General features: G+C 49.7%; 1 protein-coding gene across 1 annotated transcript in view; it reads right to left on the bottom strand.

Moving 5' to 3' along the window:
- Nucleotides 1-12,213: 12,213 nt before the first annotated feature.
- PLEKHD1 (pleckstrin homology and coiled-coil domain containing D1) overlaps nucleotides 12,214-26,588 on the bottom strand; it is a 31,527-nt gene continuing 17,152 nt past the window's right edge. The window contains exons 6-13 of the mRNA XM_040226205.1: nucleotides 26,094-26,146; nucleotides 19,619-19,713; nucleotides 17,860-17,953; nucleotides 16,230-16,408; nucleotides 15,603-15,735; nucleotides 15,091-15,235; nucleotides 14,651-14,800; nucleotides 12,214-14,343 (exon numbers count right to left, since the gene is read on the bottom strand). Of these exons, the coding sequence (XP_040082139.1) occupies nucleotides 14,174-14,343; nucleotides 14,651-14,800; nucleotides 15,091-15,235; nucleotides 15,603-15,735; nucleotides 16,230-16,408; nucleotides 17,860-17,953; nucleotides 19,619-19,713; nucleotides 26,094-26,146 (1,019 nt within the window). The 3' untranslated portion in view covers nucleotides 12,214-14,173. The remainder of the gene's footprint in view (nucleotides 14,344-14,650; nucleotides 14,801-15,090; nucleotides 15,236-15,602; nucleotides 15,736-16,229; nucleotides 16,409-17,859; nucleotides 17,954-19,618; nucleotides 19,714-26,093; nucleotides 26,147-26,588) is intronic.

Below are 26,588 nucleotides of genomic sequence, written 5' to 3' on the forward strand. Positions count from 1 at the left end.
TACAGGGAACGTCAAAGACAGGAACTCTCCTTCCTCTAGGGTGCCAGGCTGGGGCTGGGAGTGGTCAGGCCTTCTCCCAGATGTTTGCAGTGAGAGAGCGAGGTCAACACACCAATAGAAGCAAATACATAAGCAGAGAAGAGAGCGAACATCCCTCTCAAGAGAGTGAGTGACAAGAGGCCTCAGCTCTAGGCCCTAAGCCCTGGACCCTGTGACTCATCCTCTGACTCAGAGTCCTTCCCAGCCTCTGAAGCCAGTGTATTCTGTCCCAGCAACCAGAAGTGTCCCGATGGCCCCTCCCTCTTTCCAAGTGAATTCTTCCCAGTCACCACCTATCCACCTCTACTTGTCTCATCTGAAGACATCCCCTCCCTCTCTGTGTCTTAATTTGCATAGGTCTACAACTGAGATCAAACCAGTCAATCCTAAAGGAAATCACCCTGAATATTCACTGGAAGGACTGATGCTGAAGCTGAAGCACCAATGCTTTGGCCACCTGATGCAGAGAGCTGACGCACTAGAAAAGCCCCTGATGCTGGGAAAGATTGAAGGCAGGAGGAGAAGAGGATGACAGAGGATGAGATGGTTGGATGGCATCATCTGCTCAAGGACATGAGTTTGAGCAAACTCTGAGAGGTTGTGAAGGACAGGGAAGCCTGGTGGGCTGCAGTCCATGATGTCAAAAAGAGTCGAACACGACTGAGCAACTGAACAACAACAAATTCCACACCCTCATTTAATCTAGGGGAGGTCGGCTGGCTTGCCCCTCTCTCAGTGTTAATCACTGGCTTTACAGGAACACCCAGGCCTCTAGATTCAGCCCAGGACCTTCCCATCAGCAGCCTCCTCCAGGAGAGGATACTTCTGTTGCAGAGGACACTGAGCTGGGGGTGAGCGGGGGCGGGGACGAGAGGGTAAAGGAAGGTGAAGGTCAGGAGACTGCCAGACTGGAAATGGTTGGAGGCAGCAAGAAAAGGCATGATTGCTTTGCCAAGCCCTCAGGATGAAAAGTTCTGACCCTCAGGGCCTGCTACCCTGGACAAGCCAGATTTTGAGAAAGGAAGGATTCTAGGGAGACTGTTGGTTACCAAGCAGCTGAGTCAATCACTCAAGAACCTATGATAGCAAATATCTTTGTGGAGACTCTTGAGGCCCTGAACATAGAAGTTCAGTTCAGTTGCTCAGTCGTATCTGACTCTTTGCGACCCCATGGGCTGCAGCACACCAGGCCTCCCTGCCCATCACCAACTCCTGGAGCTTACCCAAACTCATTTCCATTGAATCCGTGGTGCCATCCAACCATCTCGTCCTCTGTCGTCCCCTTCTCCTCCTGCCTTCAATCTTTCCCAGCATCGGGGTCTTTTCCAATGACAGTTCTTCGTATCAGGTGGCCAAAGTACTGGAGTTTCAGCTTTAGCATCATTCCTTCCAAAGAAATCCCAGGGCTGATCTCCTTCAGAAAGGACTGGTTGGATCTCCTTGAAGTCCAAGGGACTCTCAAGAGTCTTCTCCAACACCACAGTTCAAAAGCATCAATTCTTTAATCCATTGTATATTCTTGCCTCCTTTGTCGAAGATAAGGTGTCTATAGGTGTGTGGATTTATCTCTGGGCTTTCTATTTTGTTCGACAAAGGAGGCAAGAATATACAATGGATTAAAGACAATCTCTTTAACAAGCGGTGCTGGGAAACCTGGTCAACCACTTGTAAAAGAATGAAACTAGATCACTTTCTAACACCATACACAAAAATAAAATCAAAGTGGATTAAAGGTCTAAACGTAAGACCAGAAACTATAAAACTCCTAGAGGAGAACATAGGCAAAACACTCTCCAACATAAATCACAGCAGGATCCTCTATGATCCACCTCCCAGATTACTGGAAATAAAAGTAAAAATAAACAAATGGGATCTAATTAAAATTAAAAGCTTCTGCACAACAAAGGAAACGATAAGCAAGGTGAAAAGACAGCCTTCTGAATGGGAGAAAATAATAGCAATTGAAGCAACTGACAAACAACTAATCTCAAAAATATACAAGCAACTTATGCAGCTCCATTCCAGAAAAATAAACCACCCAATCAAAAACTGGGCCAAAGAACTAAATAGACATTTCTCCAAAGAAGACATGCGGATGGCTAACAAACACATGAAAAGATGCTCAACATCACTCATTATCAGAGAAATGCAAATCAAGACCACAATGAAGTACCATTTCACACCAGTCAGAATGGCTGCGATCCAAAAGTCTACAAGCAATAAATGCTGGAGAGGGTGTGGAGAAAAGGGAACCCTCTTACACTGTTGGTGGGAATGCAAACTAGTACTGCCACTATGGAGAACAGTGTGGAGATTCCTTAAAAAATTGCAAATAGAACTGCCTTATGACCCAGCAATCCCCCTGCTGGGCATATACACCGAGGAAACCAGAATTGAAAGAGACACATGTACCCCAATGTTCATCGCAGCACTGTTTATAATAGCCAGGACATGGAAACAACCTAGATGTCCATCAGCAGATGAATGGATAAGAAAGCTGTGGTACATATACACAATGGAGTATTATTCAGCCATTAAAAAGAATACATTTGAATCAGTTCTAATGAGGTGGATGAAACTGGAATCTATTATACAGAGTGAAGTAAGCCAGAAAGAAAAACACCAATACGGTATACTAACACATATACATGGAATTTAGAAAGATGGCAATGATAACCCTCTATGCGAGACAGCAAAAGAGACACAAATGTATAGAACGGACTTTTGGACTCTGTGGGAGAGGGAGAGGGTGGGATGATTTGGGAGAATGGCACTGTAACATGTATACTATCATGTAAGAAAGGAATCGCCAGTCTATGTCTGATGCAGGATACAGGAGGCTTGGGGCTGGTGCATGGGGATGATCCAGAGAGATGATATGGGGTGGGAGGTGGGAGGGGGGTTCAGGATTGGGAACTCATATACACCCGTGGCGGATTCATGTCAATGTATGGCAAAACCAATACAGTATTGTAAAGCAAAATAAAGTAAAAATAAAAATTAAAAAGAAAAAAAAAGCATCAATTCTTCGGCGCTCAGCTTTCTTCACAGTCCAACTCTCACATCCATACGTGACCACTGGAAAAACCATAGCCTTGACTAGACGGACCTTTGTTGGCAAAGTAATGTCTCTGCTTTTGAATATGCTATCTAGGTTGCTCATAACTTTTCTTCCAAGGAGTAAGCGTCTTTTCATTTCATGGCTACAGTCACCATCTGCAGTGATTTTGGAGCCCAAGAAAATAAAGTCTGTTCACTGTTTCCACTGTTTACCCATCTATTTGCCATGAAGTGATGGCACTGGATGCCATGATCTTCGTTTTCTGAATGTTGAGCTTTAAGCCAACTTTTTCCCTCTCCTCTTTCACTTTCATCAACAGGCTTTTTAGTTCCTCTTCACTTTCTGCCATAAGGGTGGTGTTATCTGCATATCTGAGGTTATTGATATTTCTCTTGGCAATCTTGATTCCAGCTTGTGCTTCATCCAGTCCAGCATTTTTCATGATGTTCTCTGCATATAAGTTAAATAAGCAGGGTGACAATACACAGCCTTGCCATACTCCTTTTCCTATTTAGAACCAGTCTGTTGTTCCATGTCCAGTTTTAACTGTTGCGTCTTGACCTGCATACAGATTTCTCAAGAGGCAGGTCAGTAGATGTTTTTCTGGAACTCTATTGCTTTTTCAATGATCCACCGGATGTTGGCACTTTGATCTCTGGTTCCTCTGCCTTTTCTAAATCTAGCTTGAACATCTGGAAGTTCACGCTTCACGTACTGTTGAAGCCTGGCTTGGAGAATTTTGAGCATTACTTTGCTAGCATGTGACATGAGAGCAATTGTGCGGTAGTTTGAGCATTCTTTGGCATTGCCTTTCTTAGGGATTGGAATGAAAACTGACATTTTCCAGTCCTCTGGCCACTGCTGAGTTTTCCAAATTTGCTGGCATATTGAGTGAAGCACTCTCACAGCATCATCTTTTAGGATTTGAAATAGCTCAACTGGAATTCCATCACCTCCACTAGCTTTGTTCATAGTGATACTTCCTAAGGCCCACTTGACTTCGAATTCCAGGATGTCTGGCTCCAGATGAGTGATCACACCATTGTGATTATCTGGGTCATGAAGATCTTTTTTTATAGTTCTGTGTATTCTTGGCACCTCTTCTTAATATCTTCTGCTTCTGTTAAAGTGAATTCGCTCAGTCCTGTCTGACTCTTTGCGACCCCATGGACTGTAGCCTACCAGGCTCCTCCCTCCATGGGATTCTCCAGGCAAGAGTACTGGAGTGGGTTGCCATTTCCTTCTCCAGGGGATCTTCCCAACCCAAGGATCAAACCCGGGTCTCCTGCATTCCAGGCAGACGCTTTAACCTCTGAGCCACTTCTGTTAGTCCCTAACCTCTGCTTCTGTTAGGTCCATATCATTTCTGTCCTTATATTGTGCCCATCTTTGCATGAAACGTTCCCTTGGTATCTCTAATTTTCTGGAAGAGATTTTTAGTCTTTCCCATTCTATTGTTTTCCTCTATTTCTTTGCATTGATCACTGAGGAAGGCTTTCTTATCTCTCCTTGCTATTCTTTGGAACTCTGCATTCAAATGGGATGCAAATGGAACATAGAAGAGCTCCCTGCATACTTGTTGAAGGAAAGAAAGGAGGGAGGAAACTCACTAAAAATAATTTACATGTAACAATTTACATATTTATACAATATTTTACATACTAATATTTACATATGCTAGAAAGGACATTAGCCATGAACTCCACTACCTGGACCTCCACTTAGAAGCTTTGTGGGACTCCTGGTGGTCCAATGGTTAAGTATCTGCCTGCCAATTCAGGGGACACAGGTGCAATCCCTGCTCCCAGAAGATCCCACGCGCTTCGAGGCAACTAAGCCCGAGAGCCTCAGCTGCTGAAGGCCATGCATCTAGAGCCTGTCCTCTGAAACAAAAGAAGCCCCCACAATGAGAAGCCCTAGAACCTCAACAATGAAATAGTCCCTGCTCACCACAACTAGAGAAAACTCATGCACAGCAACAAAGACCCAGCACAGCCAAAAATAAATAAATAAACGAACAAATCTTTTTTTTTTTCCCAAATCTTAAAAAAAAAAAAAAAGAAGCTGTGTGATCTTGAGGTTCAATGTTCTGTAATCAAGGAGAGGGATATTGTGAGAACAAACAAGAAATCAGTGTGTAGGTGGATGGTACAAAACAGAGCCGAAAGATGATGGCTGAAGCAGAGACTTTTGTTTCATATCTTAAAGGGGAGAACCGCTGGGAGACTCACAGCAATAATGCAGAACCTCAGTAGTGTCACAAAGAGCCTTGGTTCACTTTCCCACTGGTTTTGCAGCCCAGCTCAGAGCGTGCTGCCACCTGCTGGGGATACAGAGGAAGTGAACACCAAGGCATCCCTCAACCCAAGGCCGCCCGGAGGAGAAACCTGGAGAAAGGGAAGCATAGGCATACAACTTCCTCTTAGATATGACTCTCACCCTTCAAGACAGGCAGGGTCCTTACCACCGGCCAGAAATCTATCAGAAAAAATAAGATACCTCTCCGTTTTGTTTTTCTTTTTAAAAGTGCTGCTGCTAAGTTGCTTCAGTCGAGTCCAATTCTGTGAGACCCCAGAGACGGCTGCCCACCAGGCTCCCTCGTCCCTGGGATTCTCCAGGCAAGAACACTGGAGTGGGTTGCCATTTCCATCTCCAATGCATGAAAGTGAAAAGTCAAAGTGAAGTCGCTCAGTTGCGTCCAACTCCTAGCGACCCCATGGACTGCAGCCTACCAGGCTCCTCTGCCCATGGGATTTTCCAGGCAAGAGTACTGGAGTGGGATGCCATCACCTTCTCCATTTTAAAAGTAGGATAAGATATTATTCAGCCTTAAGTGAAAGTGAAAGTTGCTCAGTCGTGTTCGACCCTTTGCAACTCCAAGGACTGTACAGTCCACAGAATTCTCCAGGCCGGAATACTGAAGTGGGTAGCCATTCCCTTCTCCAGGGGATCTTCTCGACCCAGGGGTCGAACCCAGGTCTCCCTCATTGCAGGCGGATTCTTTACCAGCTGAGTCACAAGGGAAGCCCAAGAATCCTGGAGCAGGTAGCCTATCCTTTCTCCCGGGGGTCTTCCCGATCCAGGAATTGAACCAGGGTCACCTGCATTGCAGGCAGATTCTTTACCAGCTGAGATATCAGGGAAGCCCTTAAGGAGGAAGAAAATTCCTACACATGCTACAGCATGGATGGATCTTGAGGACATTATATTAAGGGGAATAAGCCATCACAAAAAAGACAAATATTGTATGATTCACATTACATGAGGTAACTAAAGTCATCAAATTCATAGAGACAGAAAGTGTTGATAGAATGGTGGATGCCAGAAGCTGGTGGGGAGGGGAAATGGAGAGTTGTTTAGTGGGTATAAAGGACTTCCCTGGAGTCCAGTGATTAAGGTATCACACCGCTATGGCTGGAGGCATGGTTTTAAGCCCTGGTTGGGGAATTAAGATCCTGCATGTCTCGTGGCCCCCACAAAACAGGAGGGATGTGGAGTTTCAGTTCTCCAAGATGAAGAGTTCTGAAGACAGGTTGTACAACAATGTGAATATACACTGTTGAACCATACACTATATACTATTGAACTATACACTTAAAAAATGGTTAAAATGGTAACTTTTATGTTCTGTATATTTTACCACAATAAGAAATACCAGTAAGAGACAGGGATAATAAGCACACGGTAGGTGCTTGGCTTTATGCACTAGAATCACAATAAATACTTGTTGAATGAAGATGGGAAGAAGTGATGCTGACAGATGGTCTCAGACAGCAGGGTGAACATGAGGACTGACGTCTCTCCCTTCCCAGGACAGCCTTCCAAGGGACTGCAGTTGGTCATGGCCACCTTCTCTTTGGGGTGATTATCAATCAGTTATCCTTCCTCTTCTCATCCCTTCTGATACCAGTGTGGTTCCAAGTTCATCCTGAGCTGAAATGTTCTCCCTGAGAACTGCATCTCCGTGGTCAGGCCTTCGGTGGCAGCCACGTCTCTGTTGATGTCAAGGCTGCAAGTTCTCAAATCATAGAATTTCATACAGCAAGAGAGGGACTACCTGGTGTCCGGCGGGTATGAATCCGAGCTCCCAATGCAGGGGGCCTGGGTCTGACCCCTGGTCAGGGAGCCAGATGCCACATGCCTCGACTAAGAGGCCACATGCTGCAATTAAAGATCCTACACACCGCAACAAAGACGGAAGACGACCCGCATGTCACAGCTGAGACATGGCCTAGGCCAAGTAAATGCTTTTAACGTTGTTGTTCAGTCACTAAGTCATGTCTGACTCCTTGCAACCCCATGGACTGCAGCATGCCAGGCTCTTCTGTACTCCACTATCTCCCAAAGTTTGCTCAGATTCATGTCCGTTGAGTAGGTGATGCTATCTAACCGTCTCATCCTCTGCTGCCCCCTTCTCCTGCTGCCTTCAATCTTTCCCAGCATCAGGGTCTTTCCCAATGAGTCAGTTCTTTGCATCAAGTGGCCAAAGTATTGGAGCTTCAGCTTTAGCATCAGTCCTTCCAATCAATATTCAGGACTGATTTCCTTTAGGATTGACTAATTTAATTTCCTTACAGTCCAAGGGACTCAAGAGTCATCTCCAGCACAATTCAAAAGTATCAATTCTTTGGTGCTCAGCTTTCTTAATGGTCCCACTCTCACATCTGTACATGACTTCTGGAAAAACCATAGCTTTGATCATATGGACTTTTGTTGGCAAAGTGATGTCTCTGTTTTTTCAATATGCTGTCTGGGTTGGTCATAGCTTTTCTTCCAAGGAGCAAGTGTCTTTTAATTTCATGGCTGCAGTCTCCCTCTGCAGTGATTTTGGAGCCCAAGAAAATAAAGTCTGTCACTGCTTCCACTTTTCCCCCTTCTATTTGGTATGAAGTGATGGGACCAGATGCCATGATCTTAGTTTTGTTGTTCTTGTTGTTGTTGTTGTTGTTTTAGTACCTACTTTTAACAAAGAAAAAAACTCCAAGGGCTCTGAGCAGCCTCATGAGATTTGAGTTTTATCTCCTATCTAATAAAGATACATAAATACAAAAAACATCTCAAATAGTGACATCAAAACTCCAGAGCCAGTAAGCAGTGAGACAACACCTCCCACCCCTACTCTGCTCCCACGCCCTGGGTAGCAGCAGGCAGAGTGCTGGACAAGTTCCTCCTCTAGTGCTTGTGACCAGGGCTGTGCTCTGCGAGAGGAAAGGTTCTCCTTGTGTATCACACCAAGGCCCATCGGTCCTAATTTTTGCCAGGCTAACAGAGCAGGTTGTCTGTTTATAACAGGACTCTCTGTCCAGAGGCAGGTGTCAGATCCTCCAAGGCAAGCAAGGCAGAGAGGGTGAGCCCCAAATGGACGGAGCTGGCTCTGCAACTGCCGGACAGCTCCTGGAGCCTCTGTGGTCCAGCCCTGGCCTTTGGGCAGCCCTGATTCACTGGAGCTTCCCTGCCTGATCATCAAGTGTCACCCAGAGATAAAACCATACGGCACATAGAATGCTGGACTGCACCGAAATGTGGGTGGCAGTTGTAGGTAGAATTCACCAAAAGGGGATGGAGTTTATTAAGACCTCCTACCTCCAGGATTTGGGGGCTTGGAGTACTTCCTGAACTTCGCCTGAACTTCTTTCACCCAGCAGGATGGAGAGGGAAGCTCCTTTCTGGGTCAGAGAAGTTGGTAGTGATGAGTGGAAGGAAGCCCAGGTCTAGGGAAGGGAAGGGGAGATGAGGTATGCAGAGAGTCAGGACAGCCAAACCTGCAGTGGTACACCACACCCATCCACACCCAGGTGGATGTTTGAAGAACCAATTTCTCCTAGTTGCTTTGGATGTCTGGGAGTGGACCTGTTTTGAAGTGGCAAGAACAAAAGGATACCACTATATCCTCTCCCAAAGCCTTGCAAAGGACATGCTTCACCTCTGTTCCTGGGGGTGGGGTGGGAGAATTCACCATCTTTCCCCCCAAAGTTAAAGCCATAGGATTTCTGAGTTTGGAGAGCCTTTGCTGCGTCCCAGCGGCCTGAGAAGCTTTGACCTGGCTTAACGCAGAAGCACAAGGGTCTCCAGGGACCGCTGAGAGCTCCTTTGTTTAGTGGTATTAATTTTTTTTTTAATTGGAGTACAGTTGCTTTACAATGTTGTGTTAGCTTCTGCTGTACAGCAAAGTGAATCAGCTATGAAATGAAGTGTTAGTTTCTCAGTTGTGTCTGATCCTTTGTGACCCCCATGGACTGTAGCCCGCCAGGCTCATCTGTCCGGGGGATTTTCCAGGCAAGAATACTGGAGTAGGCAGCCATTCCCTTCTCCGAGGGAACTATATATATACATACATCCCCTCTTTTTTAGATTTGCTCCCCATTTAGGTCACAACAGAGCACTGAGTAGAGTTCCCTGAGCTATACAGTAGGTTCTCATCTGTTTTCTATTTTACACACAGTAGTGTATGTTAACCCCAGTCTCCCAGTTCATACCATCCCCCCTTCCCTCTTCTCCCCTTGGTGTCCATAAGTTTGTTTTTCTACATCTGTGTCTCTATTTCTGCTTTGTGATTACATTCACCTGTACCATTATTCTAGATTCCACATATAAGTGATCTTATCTGATATTTGTTTTTCTCTTTCTGATTTTCTTAACTACCTTCCAATTAGACCAAACGAGACACACCCTGGGCTTGAGCAAGTTTCTGTTTCACCATTGCAATTCACTGTCGGCTCACGTGGATGGTACCTGAGCACCCACAGGCTGCCCAGATCATGCTGGGCTGGGCAAGATAGGATGTATGGGCCCAAGAATGACATCCATTCAGAGACAGTGGTATCTGTTCATTCTTGCCACTTGGAAACAGGCCCACTTCCGGACATCCAAAGCAACTAGGAGAAATTGGCTCTTCAAACATCCACACCCCAGTGAGTGTGGATGGGTGTGGTATACCACTGCAGGTTTGGCTGTCCTGACTCTGCATACCTCATCTCCCCTTCCCTTCCCTAGACCTGGGCTTCCTTCCACTCATCACTACCAACTACTCTGACCCAGAAAGGAGCTTCCCTCTCCATCCTGCTGGGTGAAAGAAGTTCAGGCAAAATTCAGGAAGCACTCCAAAGCCCCCAAATCCTGGAGGTAGGAGGTCTTAATAAACTCCATCCCCTTTTGGTGAATTCTACCTACAACTGCCACCCACGTTTCGGTGCAGTCCCGCATTCTCTGTGTCCCATGGCTTTATCTCTGGGTGACACTTGATGATCAGGTAGGGAAGCTCCAGTGATTCAGGGCTGCCCAAAGGCCAGGGCTGGACCACGGGGGCTCCAGGAGCTGTCAGTGATTCAGGCAGTGGGTACTTCCCAGAGGCTGGGTCAGAGCCCAGGTGTTTTAGAGGTCTCTTGCTCACCTATTAACATCTTCCTAGGGAAAAGCACTAAAGTCTAGGATGACCATGGCATTACTATCCAAATTGGAACACGTGTAACAGCAAAAGTGAAAGTGAAAGCCGCTCAGTCTTGTCCGACTGTTTGTGACCCCTTGGACTCTACAGTCCATGGAATTCTCCAGGCCAGAATACTGGAGTGGGTAGTCTTTCCCTTCTCCAGAGGATCTTCCCAATCCAGGGATCAAACCCAGGTCTCCCACATTGCAGGTGGATTCTTTACCAGCTAAGCCACAAGGGAAGTCCAAGAATCCTAGAGTAGGTAGCCTATGCCTTCTCCAGCAAATCTTCCCGACCCAGGAATTGAACTGGGGTCTCCGGCACTGCAGGCAGATTCTTTACTAACTGAGCTATCAGGGAAGCTCATAACAGCAAAAAGGGGAGTCACTCATAAATATGCTGGGAAACAACACATAAAGGGCTACGATGGGGCTTCCCTGGTAGCTCAGTGGGGGAGAGTCTGCTTGCCAATGCAGGAGACATGGGTTTGATCCCTGATTCGGGAAGATCCCACATACCACGGAACAGGCCCATGTGCCACTACTATTGGGTCTGTGATCTAGAGCCCAAGAATCACAACTATTGAGCCCACATGCTGTGATTACTGAAGTCCATGCACCCTAGAACCCACACTCCACAACAAGAGAAGCCACTGAAATGAGAAATCTGTGCACCGTGACTAGGAGCCCTTGCTCTCAGCAACTAGAGAAAGCCCTTGCAGCAACAAAGACCCAGCACAGCCAAAACTACACAAATAAGTAAAATTACATTTCAAAAAGGGATGATAGCTCATCCATCCCCAGTGAGAGAATAAATCATATAGGAGGAGAATTCAGTTATCACCATTTCTCGCCCTCCCTTACATGATAGTAAAACAAAACCATACACCTCTCCTCACCAGAGCAGGTAAAAGGGTCCATTTCCAGTAGGGTCACCAACATGAGTTAATTATCAAACTAGGTACCCTTTGCCTGCCTGAGGCTATTCCCACGGGAGCAGTCATCTCTGTCCCTTCTGTCCGTGCTCAAGTCAGAAGAAAACCTGGTTGACAGCCTGGATGGGAGTGGGGTTTGAGCGAGAATGGATACATGTATATGTATGGCTGAGTCCTTCGCTGTCCACCTGAAACTACCACCACGTTGCTAATCAACTATGTTCTGCGCTTAGTCACTCAGTTGTGCCCGACTCTCTGAGACCCCACAGACTGCAGCCCGCCAGGTTCTTCTGTCCATGGGGATTCTCCAGGCAAGAATACTGGAGTGGGTTGCTATGCCCTCCTCCAGGGGATCTTCCTAACCCAGGGATTGAACCCAGGTCTCCCACCTTGCAGGTAGATTCTTTATCTTCTGAGCCATCAGGGTAGCCCATGAATACTGGAGTGGGTAGCTACTAGGGAAGCCTGTTAATCAGCTATTCCCCAATACATAATGTTTTCGGTGTTACAAAAAATAAAAATTAAGAAAAAAAGAAAAGAAAATCCGGCGGACAGTCCTTGTTACATAGCGATGACCAGAACCTCATGAAGGGAACAAAGATTTCTGTTACTTATTAAGAAGCCACTCCCTGGAGGTGCAACCTTCCTCCTAAGTAGGACTAGTGCGTTTAAATGACCACAAGCAGGCAGTTCTGTAATTCCACATTCAGCCTGCAGGGGACAACATCTCTCTAGCAATTACCACAATGCGAGTGACACTGCGGGAAACGCTTTTAATTGACCAACGAAATAAGGTTTTGTTTTTGTAAAAAAAAAAAAAAAAAATCAGATCAATATATTTCCAGTAATTTTTACCCCTACATATTTTCACATAGAGATGTTACTCTCTTTCTATTTACAGTGCTAGGTACAGAGTAAGTTTTTAACAAATAAATACTTGTGGATTGATCAGTTGTTTGAAGATAACCCAAACTTGCCTGAGGCATGGAAAGTACAGAGTGAGCTAGGAGGAAAAAAATTAGAGGTTGGTGAATATGCATGAAAAAGCACTTTCCTCTCTGGTTAATAGTTTGCCCAGGCGGGGAAGTGCATTTGAAAAATCTCTCTCCAAGAGCAAACCATTATTAACTTGATTCTTTAAAAACAAAGAATAAAATAGTAATCTCGGCTGATAAACCATCCTCATTTCAAAGTCCGTCTCGCATACATGATAGATCAATGGGTTCCAGGTTTATGCAGGTTCCTACATGATTAAAGCTTTTACATGGAGACTCACGCCTTTCAGATGCATTGACTCTGAAACTCTTGCACCCCTGCTTCCACCTAGGCTTGGAAGAGCCTGGTTGAAGCCCGCCTACCACGGAGAAGGGACCATTAAGGTTTGTTCCTCCGGCAGCCCTGACAGCAGAGCAGGGCAGCACTCCTGGTCTTGACTGGCCTAGCAGTAGACACGCCCGTGTTTTGAGTCAGGAATGCTCCTTTCCCCACAGAGCAGGCCACAGGCCCCTGCCCTGCAGCCATTTGTCCACTTCTCCGACTCGGCTCCGTTTTCTGAGCAGCGGCGGATCAGCACCTTCAATACCACCAGCATCCCTGAGCACCCTGACCCATGGGGACTCCTTTTAGGGAGACGCTAACAGACTCAGGCAGTTTGGGACAGAAGGCCCTGCCGGAGAGGATGCCAGGCAGACGGTCTGTCCATGAATGAGGGACACGCAGTTCTCAGTGCCCCCTGGAGGGCAGTGTCTCCCACAAAAGCTGCAGACAGATGTTCTAGCTTCACCCCTGATGACACTGGGCCAACCAACGGCTGCAAGCCTTCTTACAGGCCCAAGCCCCCATCTTCCAGGGCTTGCGGTGGCAGTTGCATGGGGTAAAGCTTCTGCAGGGAGAAGGAGGCAAGGTGATCCGAGTAGGGGCAGCTGAGAGGGAGAGCTCCGGGACCCCGCTGACCAGCTGGGCCACGGCGGCTGGCCGAGGGAGCCGCCTCCCCGCCTGACCGGGAGTGGATGTTGCAGGATCCTGGCCACCTTCCTCCACTCCCTGACTTGCTACCTGTCCTCTGGGGTAGACTTCAGCATGGCTGTTAGCTGCAGCTCCGGCCCAGGACCCTCAGGACACATATGCGAGGGATTTGGGGGTTGGGGGGAGTCAAGTCTTCCTCGAGGGTGCTGAGGCTGCAGGTGGGGCAGCTCACCTGAGGAGGGGAGTGAGTGAGCAGCCCCACAGCCAGGGCCCACAGGAAAGGGGCCCGTGGAGACTGGCGGGACACCAGCCCAGAAGCGCTCCGGGCCCCTTTCTTCTCTCCGCCCCAGTGCGGTCGACAGAAGGGGCCTTGACAGAGGGTGTCAAAAGCCAAAGGAGGGCTGGGAAACCCTGGGAAAGCCAGGGTCAAGGAGGGTGGCAGGGTCAGAGAGAGGTAGAGGGCGCTTTACAGGGGGCCATGGGCCCTGCCCACCCCACTCCCCTAGTCAGAAAAGTCTCTCCACACAATCAGCCCCTCCTTCACTTTACCAGGCGGCACCCAGCTTGAGCCTGCACAGGCCTGGCCTGGACACAGGGTAGGATCTGGGGTGGGGGGACGGGGTGGCACCCCTGTCCTCTGAGGGTGAGGCTGGCCCCCCAGGTGGAGCGCTGGCAGAGAGGAACCGGTGGAGTTAGGCCTCCCTCTGCCACCCCTCTGCCCCCAGTGAGGAAGGCCTTGGGGGGCCCATCACTTTCCCCCCCGGGGAGGCGCGGAGGGGGCTCCAGGCTGCGTGGCCATGATGTGGTAGACGGACTCTCGGAAGCGCTGGTCCCTGCTGAGCCGCTTGGCCACCTCCCTCAGCTCCTCCATGTTGTTGGCTTCCAGCTGGGAGGTCATGAAGGACTGGGACGGCTTCACTGGGGAGATGGTGGCCCCAGGGGCCTGGCCGTGAACAGCCTTCCTGCCACTGGGACACAGCCCTGTCCCCAACCCCCAACCCCGCGCCAGCCCACCCCCCTGCTCCCCATGCTCCCCACGCTGGTCCAGGGGCTCCTGTGACCCTGGGGGAAGCCCAAGGCTGGGGCCACAAGGGCTCAGGCCACACTGTCTGACTTCAGGGCTGGGTCAGCCTCCCCACCTCCCCACCCTGCCTTCTTCCTGCCCATTGTCACTGACAGCCCGTGAGCATCCCGCCCACTGGTGCCCGGGGGCTGCCACACCCACCGTCGTTCCAGGAGGTGCTGGACCGGCGCCGGTGGAAGCGGCAGCTCTTGATGCGGCGAGTGGCCGCCTTGTGGATGTACACCGAGTTCTTCATGATGACCGGCATCTTGGCCTCCAGCTCCGCATTCCGGATACACTCTTCAAAGAACCCTGCGGCCACAGTTCCACTGCAACCTCCCCTCCCGGCCGCCCTCCCCTTCCCAGGATCCTGGTGGGCTCCAGAGGGAGATACTCTGACCCCATCCTTCGGAAGATCAGAGTCACCTGCTGAAGGGGGAAGAAACAGGCTTTGCTACCCCCGCCCCAGATCCAAGAGCCAAAGGCAGCCACGCCAAGAGCATGCCCTAAGGCAGGGCATCTGGAGCAGAAACTCCATTCACACTGGCCTGGACTGCCATGCAGAACTCTGGGGTTGGGCTGGTACCGAGGGCAGGGCTTACTCTTCAGGTGGCTCACGTCAGCCCGCATCCTCTCCTCCTTCTCCTTGTTCCGCACCTTGGAGTTGAGCCCTTGCTCCAGGCTTCGCAAGGCCCCTTCTGCCTCCCGGAGACGCCTCTCCAGGTCCATGCGGACCTTCACCTCAGCCTAAGGGCAGAGGCGAGGAGAGGGAAGTGGGTCCTGGGCAGGGGGGCAGCTGCCAGTCCCCGGGGAACCTTCTCTGATCACGCCTGCCTCAAGTGGGCTTTCTTGCCTCCGGACTTGGATGGCAGCTACCGTGTTCTGCTTGGTGTCTTATGCCCTCCACCCGATGGCCCAGACTCAGCCACTGCACTGGGCAGGTATCTATAATGATGCCGCACAACACACGGCAGGCTTCGTCTCAGGGCGGCTGCACTGCCCACGCCTGGCTGGTCAGATTGGCAGGGATAATTCAGGAAGTTGCCTGATGAGGGCAGGGACGTGAGGAGGGCCCCCCTACCCCGAGCACCAAACGCTCCCAGTGACCCAGCACCTTGAGCTCGCGCTCGGCCTGCTGCTTCTCCACCGTCAGCTCCTGTAGCGAGTTTTGCAGCGCCTGGGACTGGCTGGAGTAGAACTCCCGCTCCTCCTCCAGGGCCCTGGAGCGCTCCTCATTCTCCTTCATCCTGCCCCCCCGGGGAGAGGCGCTCACTCAGGGCCCCACTTGCCAATGGGGCATCCGGTAAGAGGGTGGCTCCTGTGCAGGGAGCTGGCTAGAGAAACCCAGAGACCCTGCTTGGTGAGCCCCAGAGCTGGGCTGGGTCCTGTCCCCCTGCCCCGATGGTAATGGGAGTGATGTGGTCAGTGCAAGGAGTCCTGGGTCCAGGTCTTGCTAGTTCTGTGAGCTCAGGAAGGTCCTCCAAGCCTCAGACTGCTCATCAGTGAAAAGCAGCTGGGAGGACCTGTCCAGCCTGTCTATTAGACGGTCCTAATGACTCACACCATTTCAAGTTAGCTTAGGATAGTGAAGGATTGCTTCCCACTTGTCTGGTGGGGAACCTGAGACCTAGGCAAAAGGAAGTGAGTGATCCATGAGATCAAGGCCAACCAGAACCCAAGGGCCCAGGGGTCCCGTTCAAGGAAAGCGACCCCTGGGCCCAGGGCTTCCGGGCTTCCTCACCGCTTCTCCGCCAGGAGCTTCTCCTCCAAGAGCTGTTGCATCTTCTCCTCGATCTGCCTCAGGTTGCTATGGAGACCCCCGCTGGGAGGCGGCTGCTCGCTCTGATTGGCCAGCGTCTGCAGCTGATTCTCATTCTCCTCCAGCATCTCCAGGGTTTTCTTCTTCTCTATGGAGAGCTCCTGGCATGAGGGAGGAAAGGAAGTGAAGTAGCCTAAGTCAGGTTCTCTGCCTTCACCTGCCTTTCAGTTCTGGCCAGTGAGGCCCTCCTTACTTAATCCTCTGAGGGACACTTGAAATGTCTTTATTCATCCCTTGAGGTAAAACGTCAACTAGGATCTCCCTCCTCCCACTGAGGCAAGGCTACTCCTCCCTCGAGGGAGTCAGGGAAAAGCCCAGCATGGCTTCCAGGGGACACGGCACCTACTACAATGGGGACCCAAAGCCCAGGGGCGCCACGAGGTTCTGGGTGCTTGTTCCTCCAGGGACAAGTGAGGGAGTGTCTTGGGCTCATGTGAAAAACACCTAACAGGCCAGCCCAAGAGCCGACTTAGACATTCTCCCCACTTATCAGACTGGAATCTTGTACTACTCAGAAATTCTGGAGTTGAAACTACCCATAAGAACCACCTCCTGTGACGTGGGACAGGAAAAGATAAACAAATGAAAGACGCCACTGAAAAAGCCCGGTCAGTCAAGGGAAAAGAGAAACCTTGCTGTCTACAAGTCTTGAATTTTGTAACCGTCACGATCCCCCACAACATGCCAGGCTCACTCGAGGCACTGGACTTGAGGGACCTTAAGACGCAATCTAGTGATGCCCACCTTTGGAAAACCTCACCTGTTAGGTGCACTCACAGACGCACCAAGTGTTGTGGGCCCAGAGCTCAGAGCAAATCCCTCCCCTAGAACAGTCAGGGAGGCTTGACTAAGGTGATACTCGGACTGAGTCTTAGAAGGATGAGAGCAATCTCCAGGCAGAGAAGAGGGCAGAGCACAGTCTGGGCAGAAGGAACAGTGTGAGCAAGGATGGGGAGGATGAAAGGCATGGCTTCCTGGGGGCACATGTGCTCAGTGGTCTGAAGCTGGGGTTGGGATATCATGGTGCTGGGAGGGGCAGCAGGGGAGAGGGGACAGGAGAGGAGCAGAGGCTGGGGCCGGAGTGGGCACTTGTGCTAAAGTGTTTGCACTCCTTCCTTGGCACATGCCAACTCCTCCTCCCTCACAATTTCTGGGGAATCAAATGGATTTTCCCTCCTGCTCAATGTCACCCCGGAGCAGCTAAGTGAATGAGTCACAAGAAGGAAGCGGTGGGTCACCCTGCCCCCCTCCCTAATCAATCCTCCATCTGGTGTAAAAATATAAGCACTGAAGACGGTGGATTTCTTAAGGCCATAGTCACCGTAAAGGCAAACTTGGATTTGCCCTTCTGGGTCCTGCTTTGGGCCTCATGTGTTGGCTGGAGTTCCCAATGGTCCACAGAGATGAGACCCTTTAGATCAGCATCCCTTCAGGCTCTGTTTTCCTTGCAGATAACCCTCTAGAGAAACACTGTTGGAAAAAAACTGCATCCTGTGGCCCAACCAACCAGCCTGCCTCCTTCCAGGCAAGCAGCCCGCCAGGGGCCCCTCACCTCCAGGGTCTTCTGTAAGGACTCTGTGAAGTGTCGCAGCTCCTTTTTCTCTTGCTCCACGCCCTTGAGGCATCTTGCAGTCAGCTCAAGCTCCCTGTGGGGACAGAAGGCCGGGCGTGGCAGGGCCCAGCCCTCCCGGCCCAGTTGCGGCTTCCGCCACACCTCTCTGCATGGCTCAGAGGGCTCTCTGAAGGCCAGCTCCTCACATGGCTGGGTCCTGCCAGCAGCTGTAGGGGCCCTGGGCTGAGTGAAGGAGATCCTGGCCAAGTGAGGCTGAAGTCACATGCTCCAGGTATACAGGAATCTGTCAGAGTAAATCCAAGGCCACCCCAAGGGCAGAGAGGAGAGCTGGAGAAACGAAAGCCTCACTCCCTGTCTTCCCAGGACAGCTCTTGCTAGAACCTACTTACCTTGACATGGGACGTGGCTGAGGCCCTTCTCTGGGGTGACAAACTCCTTGCTGCTATTTTAATAAGCCTGGGTCCCCTTCCCCTTGCTTGGGATGTTTTTCCTTTCTGCCCAGTTTTCAAACTCCTACCACCCCTCAAGGCCCAGCTTAATCTAACCTGTTGAAGCCCACAGGGATCACACATATATCTTAATTCCTATAACACAGGGAGTCTGTGCTATCCCTCTGAGCACCTGTTTGTACATTATGGGAAGTATTGTTGATATTTCCTGGGTGTGAGTCTGGTTTTCCCAACCAGATCCTCAAGGTAGGAGACTTATCTTCCATTCCAGGATCTGGCAGAATTATGGAAGTATTACTTCCAGGTACTTCCAGAATTAGCTGGCTATTAGCTGGTGAGTTTCTCTGAGCTTCTTCTGCCCCAAAATACATGTCCAGTGACTTTCTTTTATAAGGGTGTTACAAGAAAAATATCCTTCTGGGTTATCACCGATAATCAGTAGTGGTTATGATGGTGACTACAGCCAGCAGTTGTCTCCAAGTTCATGGGTCGACTGCATCAGAATGACCCAGAAAAGTTTTTAAAATATAGATTTCTGGGTTCTACCTTCAGCAGATTCTATTAATAATCCTCTTGTGTGTGCTGTTTAGTTGCTCAGTTGTGTCTGACTCCTTGCGACCCCATGGACTTAGTCCATAAGGCTCCTCTGCCCTTGGGATTTTTTCAGGCAAGCATACTGGAGTGGGTTGCCATTTCCTCCTCCACGGGATCTTCCCGACCCAGGGATCGAACCTGTGTCTCCTATGTCTTCTGCATTGCAGGCAGATTCTTTACCTGCCAAGCAATGGGGGAAGCCCTAATAATCCTCTTAGATGATTACAATGTGTTATTGGGTTTGCAAACCATACACAGACAAAAAAAAAAAAAAAAAAATCCCAAGGGACAGGCATCATTAGCCAGAATGCGAAGAGACTGTGCAGAAAAGACAGGGAATGTTGGGGCGGGTCTTGGCCAGGGGCGTCTCCAGAGCAGCCTGTCCTGTCCGCCCTGGGGTAAGGGAGGTGCAACCCAGCAGGAGGGGCTCACTGCTGGTGGGGATGTCTGGTTGCAACCTGCCCATGTCTCACACTCCCCCGGGCAGAAGTGACCCCTTGGTGTGGGGTCTGTGGCTTTTTCTAGGCCCCCCAAGGCCTGGAGCTTTGGGAGGATGGGTCCAAACTATGTCACTGACCAGTGAGGATCTCCTGGGGGAGGCCTCACCAGCCTGGCGGGACACACGGGTCCTACACGCCCTAGCCTGGGCGCACCCTCCTCTCCCTACCCCCGCCCCACCAGGACACCACAGCCACCTCTTAATCTGTTCCTGCTCCATCCTCAGCTCCTGTACCACCTCCTCAAACTGCTGCTTCTCGGCCTCCAGCACCTGGTTCAAGCGCTCAAGAGCCTGGAGAGAATCAGAGAGGAGGAAAAAAGTCAGCGACAGCAAAGCGGCCATGGGGTCAGGAACCTCCGCTCTAACCCAGAGGACACCCTGGGATTCAGCACAACCTGAACCAGACTTAGAATTAAGCCCTGAGGAGTCCTGATCCCACTCAGTGATACACAGTCTCAGTGAAACCAAGATCTGTGATGCGCTGACCCTTGACAAAAGAATATATATACAGACATATAATTGAATCACTTTTGTTGTACGCCCAACACTAAAACAACATTGTAAATCAACTATACTTCAATAAAAAAAACTTAACAATAAACAAACAAAATGAAACAAAACCACACTTAGCATGCTGAGGGCAGGGTTTAGAAATTATCCCAACATTAGTTCTTATGACTGGCAGGCATGCATCCGAGGTTGCTTCAGTCATGTCAGACTCTCTGTGACCCTATGTCAGACCTCTCTGTAACCTGCCAGGCTCCTCTGTCCCTGAGATTCTCCAGGCAAGAGTACTGGAGTGGGTTGCCATACCCTCCTCCAGGGAATCTTCCCCACCCAGGGATTGAACTGGTGTCTCTTAGCCTCCTGTATTGGCAGGTGGGTTCTTTACCACTGGCGCCACCTGGGAAGGCCTCTTATGACTGGATGTTTGGTAAAGAATCTGCTAATGCAGGAGATATAAGAGACATGGGTTCAATCCCTGGGTTGGGAAGCTCCCCTGGAGAAGGAAATGGCAACCCATTCCACTATTCTTGCCTGGAAAATCCCATGGACAGAGGAGCTTTGTGAGCTACAGTCCATGGGGTTACAAAGAGTTGGACACAACTGAGCATCTGAGCATTCTGCAACATACTGTGATAATTTTAGATGTGTGCTCTGCTGGGCAGCTCCAGTCACTCACACCCTAAGGTGTGTTGGCTGACCCCCAAGCCCTGGAGTGAAATATGTGGGTGTACATTTCCATTCAAGATCTCTGAAGTGGCATTTGTTAGACGTGACTAAGAAAAGCCATTCTCAATCCCAAAGTCACAGAATAAAGACTTTTTCTCAAGGCATCCAGGAAACAATGAGCTTTGGTGGCAGCTTCCCCTGGACTCACCCCCAAGGGAACAGGTGAGCCAGAAAGCCCAGGACTAGCTGACCCAGGGAACAGGACCAGTTCCTTCAAGTCTGCTGGCAAGCACAAGTATTTTCCCAGCAAGCAGGTGCTCCCCCAGGGGACCTGTATTCCCAGGGTTCAGTAACAGGTAGTATTGGTGGGTACACATCAAGCCAAGGGTGGTTAGAAGCATTTTGTGACAACTGCTTTGTTCCTCCACATTTTATGCTGTGGGAGGATATTATTTCTAGATGCACGTACTCTCTTATCTTCTAGTTCTGAATTACACCCTCATTTTTCACCCAGACAGAGGCTTTGTTCTCAAGGATAATGCAAATCCCACCAGGCAGGTTGGTGGGGGCGGGGGCGCTGCCTATAGGGGGAAATTGCCCTTGGCTTTGAGAAGAATCAGAGAAGGAATAAAATCCAAGGGAAGGGAAGAGTCCGATTCCAAACCCTATGTGCTTCACCCCTAAGCTTCTTACCCAAAACGTTGCTATTTTTTCCCCTTCTAATTATTACTGGCATTTTGGGTGTGGCCCATAAGTGGTCATCCCTGGGGCTGCTCACAGGGCTCTGATGTCCTCGTGGACACTGCACGGCCACAGTCCACCTGTAAAAGTTGCGGGGGGCCCATGGGCCTGGCCGAGGCCAGCGGAACGTGAACAGAAGTGTGTCCCTCCAGGCAGACGCCTTTTACAGACAGGGCGTGACACCCTGTGTTCCCTTCCCCACCACGTCAGCCAGTGCTGCTGCTAACAGTGGAGCTTCCATGAGCCTGGGTTTCCCCAAGTGAGGAGGCGTGGGGCAGAGCCCCCCCCTGAGCCATGCAGCTGAGTGAGAAATAGGCCTTTGCCATTCAATACCACTAATATTTTGGGGTTATGTGTGATGGCAGTAGATACAGCCACATGCAGACATAATATAAATATATTTAAAATTTTATTCTTGTAGACCTCCCTCTTTTTAATCCAAGAAGAATTCAGAGCTTCAAAAAGTTTGAAAGCCTCTATTTTCATACATTCTCAGTAGCTGACACATGGTATTGTGAATGATGATAAACAGTGATGTGGCCTCAGATCCATATTTCCTCTCTCTCTCTGGTGGCCTCTACCTGCTGCGGCAGGGCTGTTACAGGCTGGAGGCATCCCTGGGCTTAGATCTGAGAAGTCACAAGGGCACTTGGCTCTGATGGGCACCTGGCTTTTGCTGCTTCAGAACAGATCGGATAGGACCTGACTGGAGGACACCCTCCCACGGTCTCAGCCTCTTGGCCTGGAGAGCCCCATTTTTCCAATACCCCAAGTTGCAAATATTTCCCTTTACTTACTATTACTCTGTGATATATTTTTATAATTGAAAATGAGAGAAAGTAAATTATTAAAACCCCATGGAAATGTCCATACACTGCTGGTGGGAGTGTCAATAGGTACATATTTTTAAAAAGCAGTTCGCCATATGCATCAGAAGGCCTAAAAGTTCTTGCCCTTTGAGTCAGTAATTCCACCTATAGGAATCTATCCTAGGGAAATAATTAGAAAAGTAGACCAAGATTTATATACAAAGATGTTCACTGTGGCGTAATTTATAATAGTGAAAACAGCCTAGATGTACAAAGTAGAAGATTAATGAACATCACATATGATGAATCGGTGCTTGGTCATTAAAACTGATGTTTTCAAAAAATGCTGAATGATATGGAAAATTGCTGAAGGTATAGTGTTAATGAAGGTAAAATGAAAGATATCATGAAAAAGCCCATAAAACTGAGTATCTAATATGATCCTATTGGGTTTAAAATATATATAAGAATAATCTACAGGAATAAAGACAAAGAAAAAATGCTGAATTGACAGTAATTGTCTGTGGAGTTGTAGGATTAAAGGTAAAACTTGTTTTCTTCTTCACGTTTTCTAAGTTTTCTACAAACAGCATGATTTCTACCATTATGGGGGAAAGGTCTCTATTAAGGAGCAAAAAGAAAGAGAATCGTCTTCCTGGATGCTCACTTCTTTCCCACCTTCCATTTCATCCAGATGATTCTTAAACGATGTCCAAGTGTAGCCTAAGAATGCTGACTGGAGTGGTACACACAGTCTAGAAACCTGGAGCAGCTAGAAGCTCCTGTTCATGCAGCCCAAGATGGCATGAGTGAGGCCCCCCTGCTACAGGCTGTGGTCAGCTGAGACCCACAGCAGCTGAAGTCTTCGTCCACCACATCCTGCTCCTGTCAGTGACTGCTGGATTTACTTAAGTTGCCAAAGTCTGAGCTTGGAAAGAAGTCAGTAGAAAGCAGATTCCAGTTCCATGGAAAGAAGAGCTTTCAAATAATGGAACAATAATGCAAAGGACACCTCCAAAGCTGCCCGTGGCAGAATCACAATCAACACCCATCAGGGAGGTCACCTGAGAGTCTCACCGAAAGGGAGAGGTCCTTTCCAGCTCCAAGAGTCTGAGTTCTGACTGGGCGCACTCCACAGCCAAGAACCCTGCCTGAAGGGTCCTGGGCATTTCTGATTTCCCGTGTGCCTGCCCACGTGCAGACTGAGCTCTCACAGTCAATCAGAAGAGGAAGGGGATGAGAGTGATGGGACCATGCCCAATGGAGCCAGGGACACCTGAGGGACCTGTGCCCAAGGAAGGGCATTGTCTTCCGGAGAAACGCAGAACATTGTTTTCTTTTGATTTTGTCTGCACCATGCGGCAGGCAGAACTTCACAGACCAGGGATTGAACCCACCCCCTTTGCAATGAAAGCACAGAACATTAACTACTGGACCACTGGGGAAGTCCTAAAGGCATTATCTTCTGATCTCAGGGCCGAAGAGCCCAGGACAGTGCCCTTTGAACTCTCAGCTCGTGCCCCTTGAGTTCCTGGCCCTTTCTACCACGTTGAGGATGTCAGAGCTGCACTATCACACAGCGCCCGTTGGCCTGGGCCTTACCGGTCCACAAAGCAGCCTCTGCCCTCTGTTTCAATGAGCCCCACAGCAACCTGGGAGCCAGCCAGGTACAGCCATCCTCTTTCTGGAGCAACACAGAGGCAAATGTGCCCACGGTCACACAGCCAGTGATAGATTGGTACCAGACCCTGCATCTCCTTTTAAACCAAACTACCTCTTAAAGATCAGAGAATCTTCAACTTATCACTGGGGCAGGGTACCACATGCCTTTCTAAGTGGCCCAAGCAAGGCACTCCCAGAGCATCTCTGTGACCTGGATGCAGATGGGGAAGGAGAAGGGGGCAGGTGGATCCATAATAGAGATGAACAAGGCAAAGAAGGGAAACCCTGGACAGAATGACTCAGAGAGTTATATTCTCCATCTAGAGCACACAGCTGCCCCGGAAACGTGAACTTGAACACACTCCTCTCCCTCCTGCCAGCCCAGGGCAGCCTTCACCGGGGCACCACCTGGACTCAAGTGAGTCTCACTCACATTTTGTACCTAAACCCCAGGAAATTCACAGCTGGCGGGCCTCCCTCCTTCAGCGTGCTAGGGCTTTAAGCGAGGCCTGTGAGCAGTGGGTCTCTGCTGGCCTCATTTCCTGGCTAAAGACCTAGATAGAGTGTCTAAATTTTCCTCGGGCTGACTGCTGCCCCAGATTTAGCCTCTCTGATGGATAAGTCTGTCTCCCCCTGCCAGTGGCTGTATCTGTCACTCCATCCCATCCCCTGGCTTCCTAAATTACCTGCCTTTAAGTTGCTGACAATCTACCCCGTCTCACTTCTCAAAATGTACAGAATGGTCAAAAGAAAATGCCCACACTCTAATACAGGAGGGACCCATTTAAGAGCCTGATCCTGGGGGGCCACATGTAGCTGGGGGGAGAAGGCTCAATGCCGTCACCACACCAATCCTCAAATCCGTGCGATCCTAACAAAAATCCTCAGCAGATTTCCTTCTCTATTTGTTTGGTTGGTTGGGTTTTTGTAATTGACAAAATGGCACTGAAGTCCAGCTGGAAGAAAAAATGGGTAAGAATATCTGATAACATTTTGGAAGAAGAAAAATGGGGGTGGACTATCCTACTGGTTAAAAATCAAGATGCAATGTAAAATTATAAGGATTAAAAATATTAAGCCATTCCACAGCATTATTGAGCGCCCATCCTAGGCCAGGTACTCTGAAAGGCCCCAGCAGTATTCAGGGTGCAACAGCGCCGTGAGGCTTCTTCTTCTTTTTTTTTTTTTTTCCCCATGATATGCTTCTTGCCTGTCAGGTCTGTTCCCAAGCCCAGGGAGGGTGATTGGGAATGGTGAGAGATTTGTGAGAATCAAGGCAGAGAAGCAGGCACTGAGCCCAGCCCTGAACTTGCCTGGGAGAGATAAGCAACAGGAACCAGGCAAAGAGAAATGGACTAAATCAGGCCCTCCCTCTGTGGGTGTGCCGGGGCATGCCACTCTGCAGCTTGGAGCTCAGGCAGTTCAACTGTAGGATGGACTCACAGTTATCGATTGTAATACTAACAAACATATATGTTCATTAAGCATGTACTCTGTGCTAAGCACTTTATATATATATCACATCTCACTTAATCCTCAAAACATACCTGATAAGATGGGTTCTATTATTATCCCCATTTTTCACCTAAGGCTATTAATGTTCAGAGAGGCGGGGTAACTTGCCCAAGGTCACACAGTCAGAAGCAGTGAAGGTCCAATCCAGACACAGGCAGCCTGGCTTCAAGTCAGCACTGATAACCACTACCCTACACTGCCCTTCGTGACTCCTCAGAACAGGCAAGGCCCAGGGCTGCATGGAGATCCCAAATAACCTGTACTTCAGCAGCCCTGGCCTTCATCCGAGGCAAGGGTCTCCTTCACCCCACAGGCTGCCCCCGGCCAATGCTTGGCCTCCTTAAAACTTGTCTGTTAACATTTAGAGGATGAAGGAACCTCTGATATCTTCTAACCCAGTCACCTTTATGGGGCCAGAAGTCCCTCTGGATGAAAAAGGCCACCTCATCCTCCTGTGAATATCAGAAGTGACAAGAAGCTCGTTGCCTCCTGACACAGCTTATAAAATTTCTGAATGGCTCTTTCTTTATTATTTTCCTCCCCGGGGATTGGTAACGAGAAACACACTTCTTGCCAAAAAGCGGCAGCAAGTCCCAAGCACTGCCATCTCATGGCTTCCCTGCTCTGCCCGTCTGATTTCCCAGCAGGCTGTCTGGGAACCCGCCTCCCCTACACCCTTCCCTAATGCTAGGAACACGGGTCAGTGCACAGCGGCTGCGAAAAGGCCCACAGAGCGGGAGGCGGTGGGGAGTGGCCCCAGTGTGCCCCTACCTCTCTCTGCTCCCTCTGAAGGCAGAGTTCTTCGGTCTCTTCCATCAGTTTGTCTGCCAAAACAAGCAGACACACTCTCACGAGATGCTCACTGCAGATCCAGTCCTGAGGGGCCACTGCCTCAGGGGTCACGCCTCCATTGCCCCCAGCTCCTTCCAAGGATAAGGTTGGTACTGTTGGCCCCAGGGCCAGCCGGGGGAGCCACTGAGGGGCCGGGGGGGGGGGGGGGGCCAGCTCCTGGGGCTACAAACGTGGTGCTGGCCTGATCTGCTGCCCTCCTCTGCGGGCAATGACCTCGCATTGTATGTTCAGAAGACAATGGCAGCTCATCTCTGGAAGCTCAAGTGGGCCTCTGCACCCACAGCGTGCTGTTCACCTTTGCACTGATGTCTGGCTAGTGAGGCGAGGCAGGTCCTGGGGGCAGAGGGTGTCTAGAGCAGGCAGAGAGGAGTCAGTGCTCTGGTCCCCACATGTCTAAGGAGGCAGTAAGGGAGA

The sequence above is a fragment of the Oryx dammah genome, unplaced genomic scaffold, assembly GCF_014754425.2.
Source record: "Oryx dammah isolate SB20612 unplaced genomic scaffold, SCBI_Odam_1.1 HiC_scaffold_26, whole genome shotgun sequence".
In the NCBI taxonomy this organism is placed as follows: domain Eukaryota; kingdom Metazoa; phylum Chordata; class Mammalia; order Artiodactyla; family Bovidae; genus Oryx; species Oryx dammah.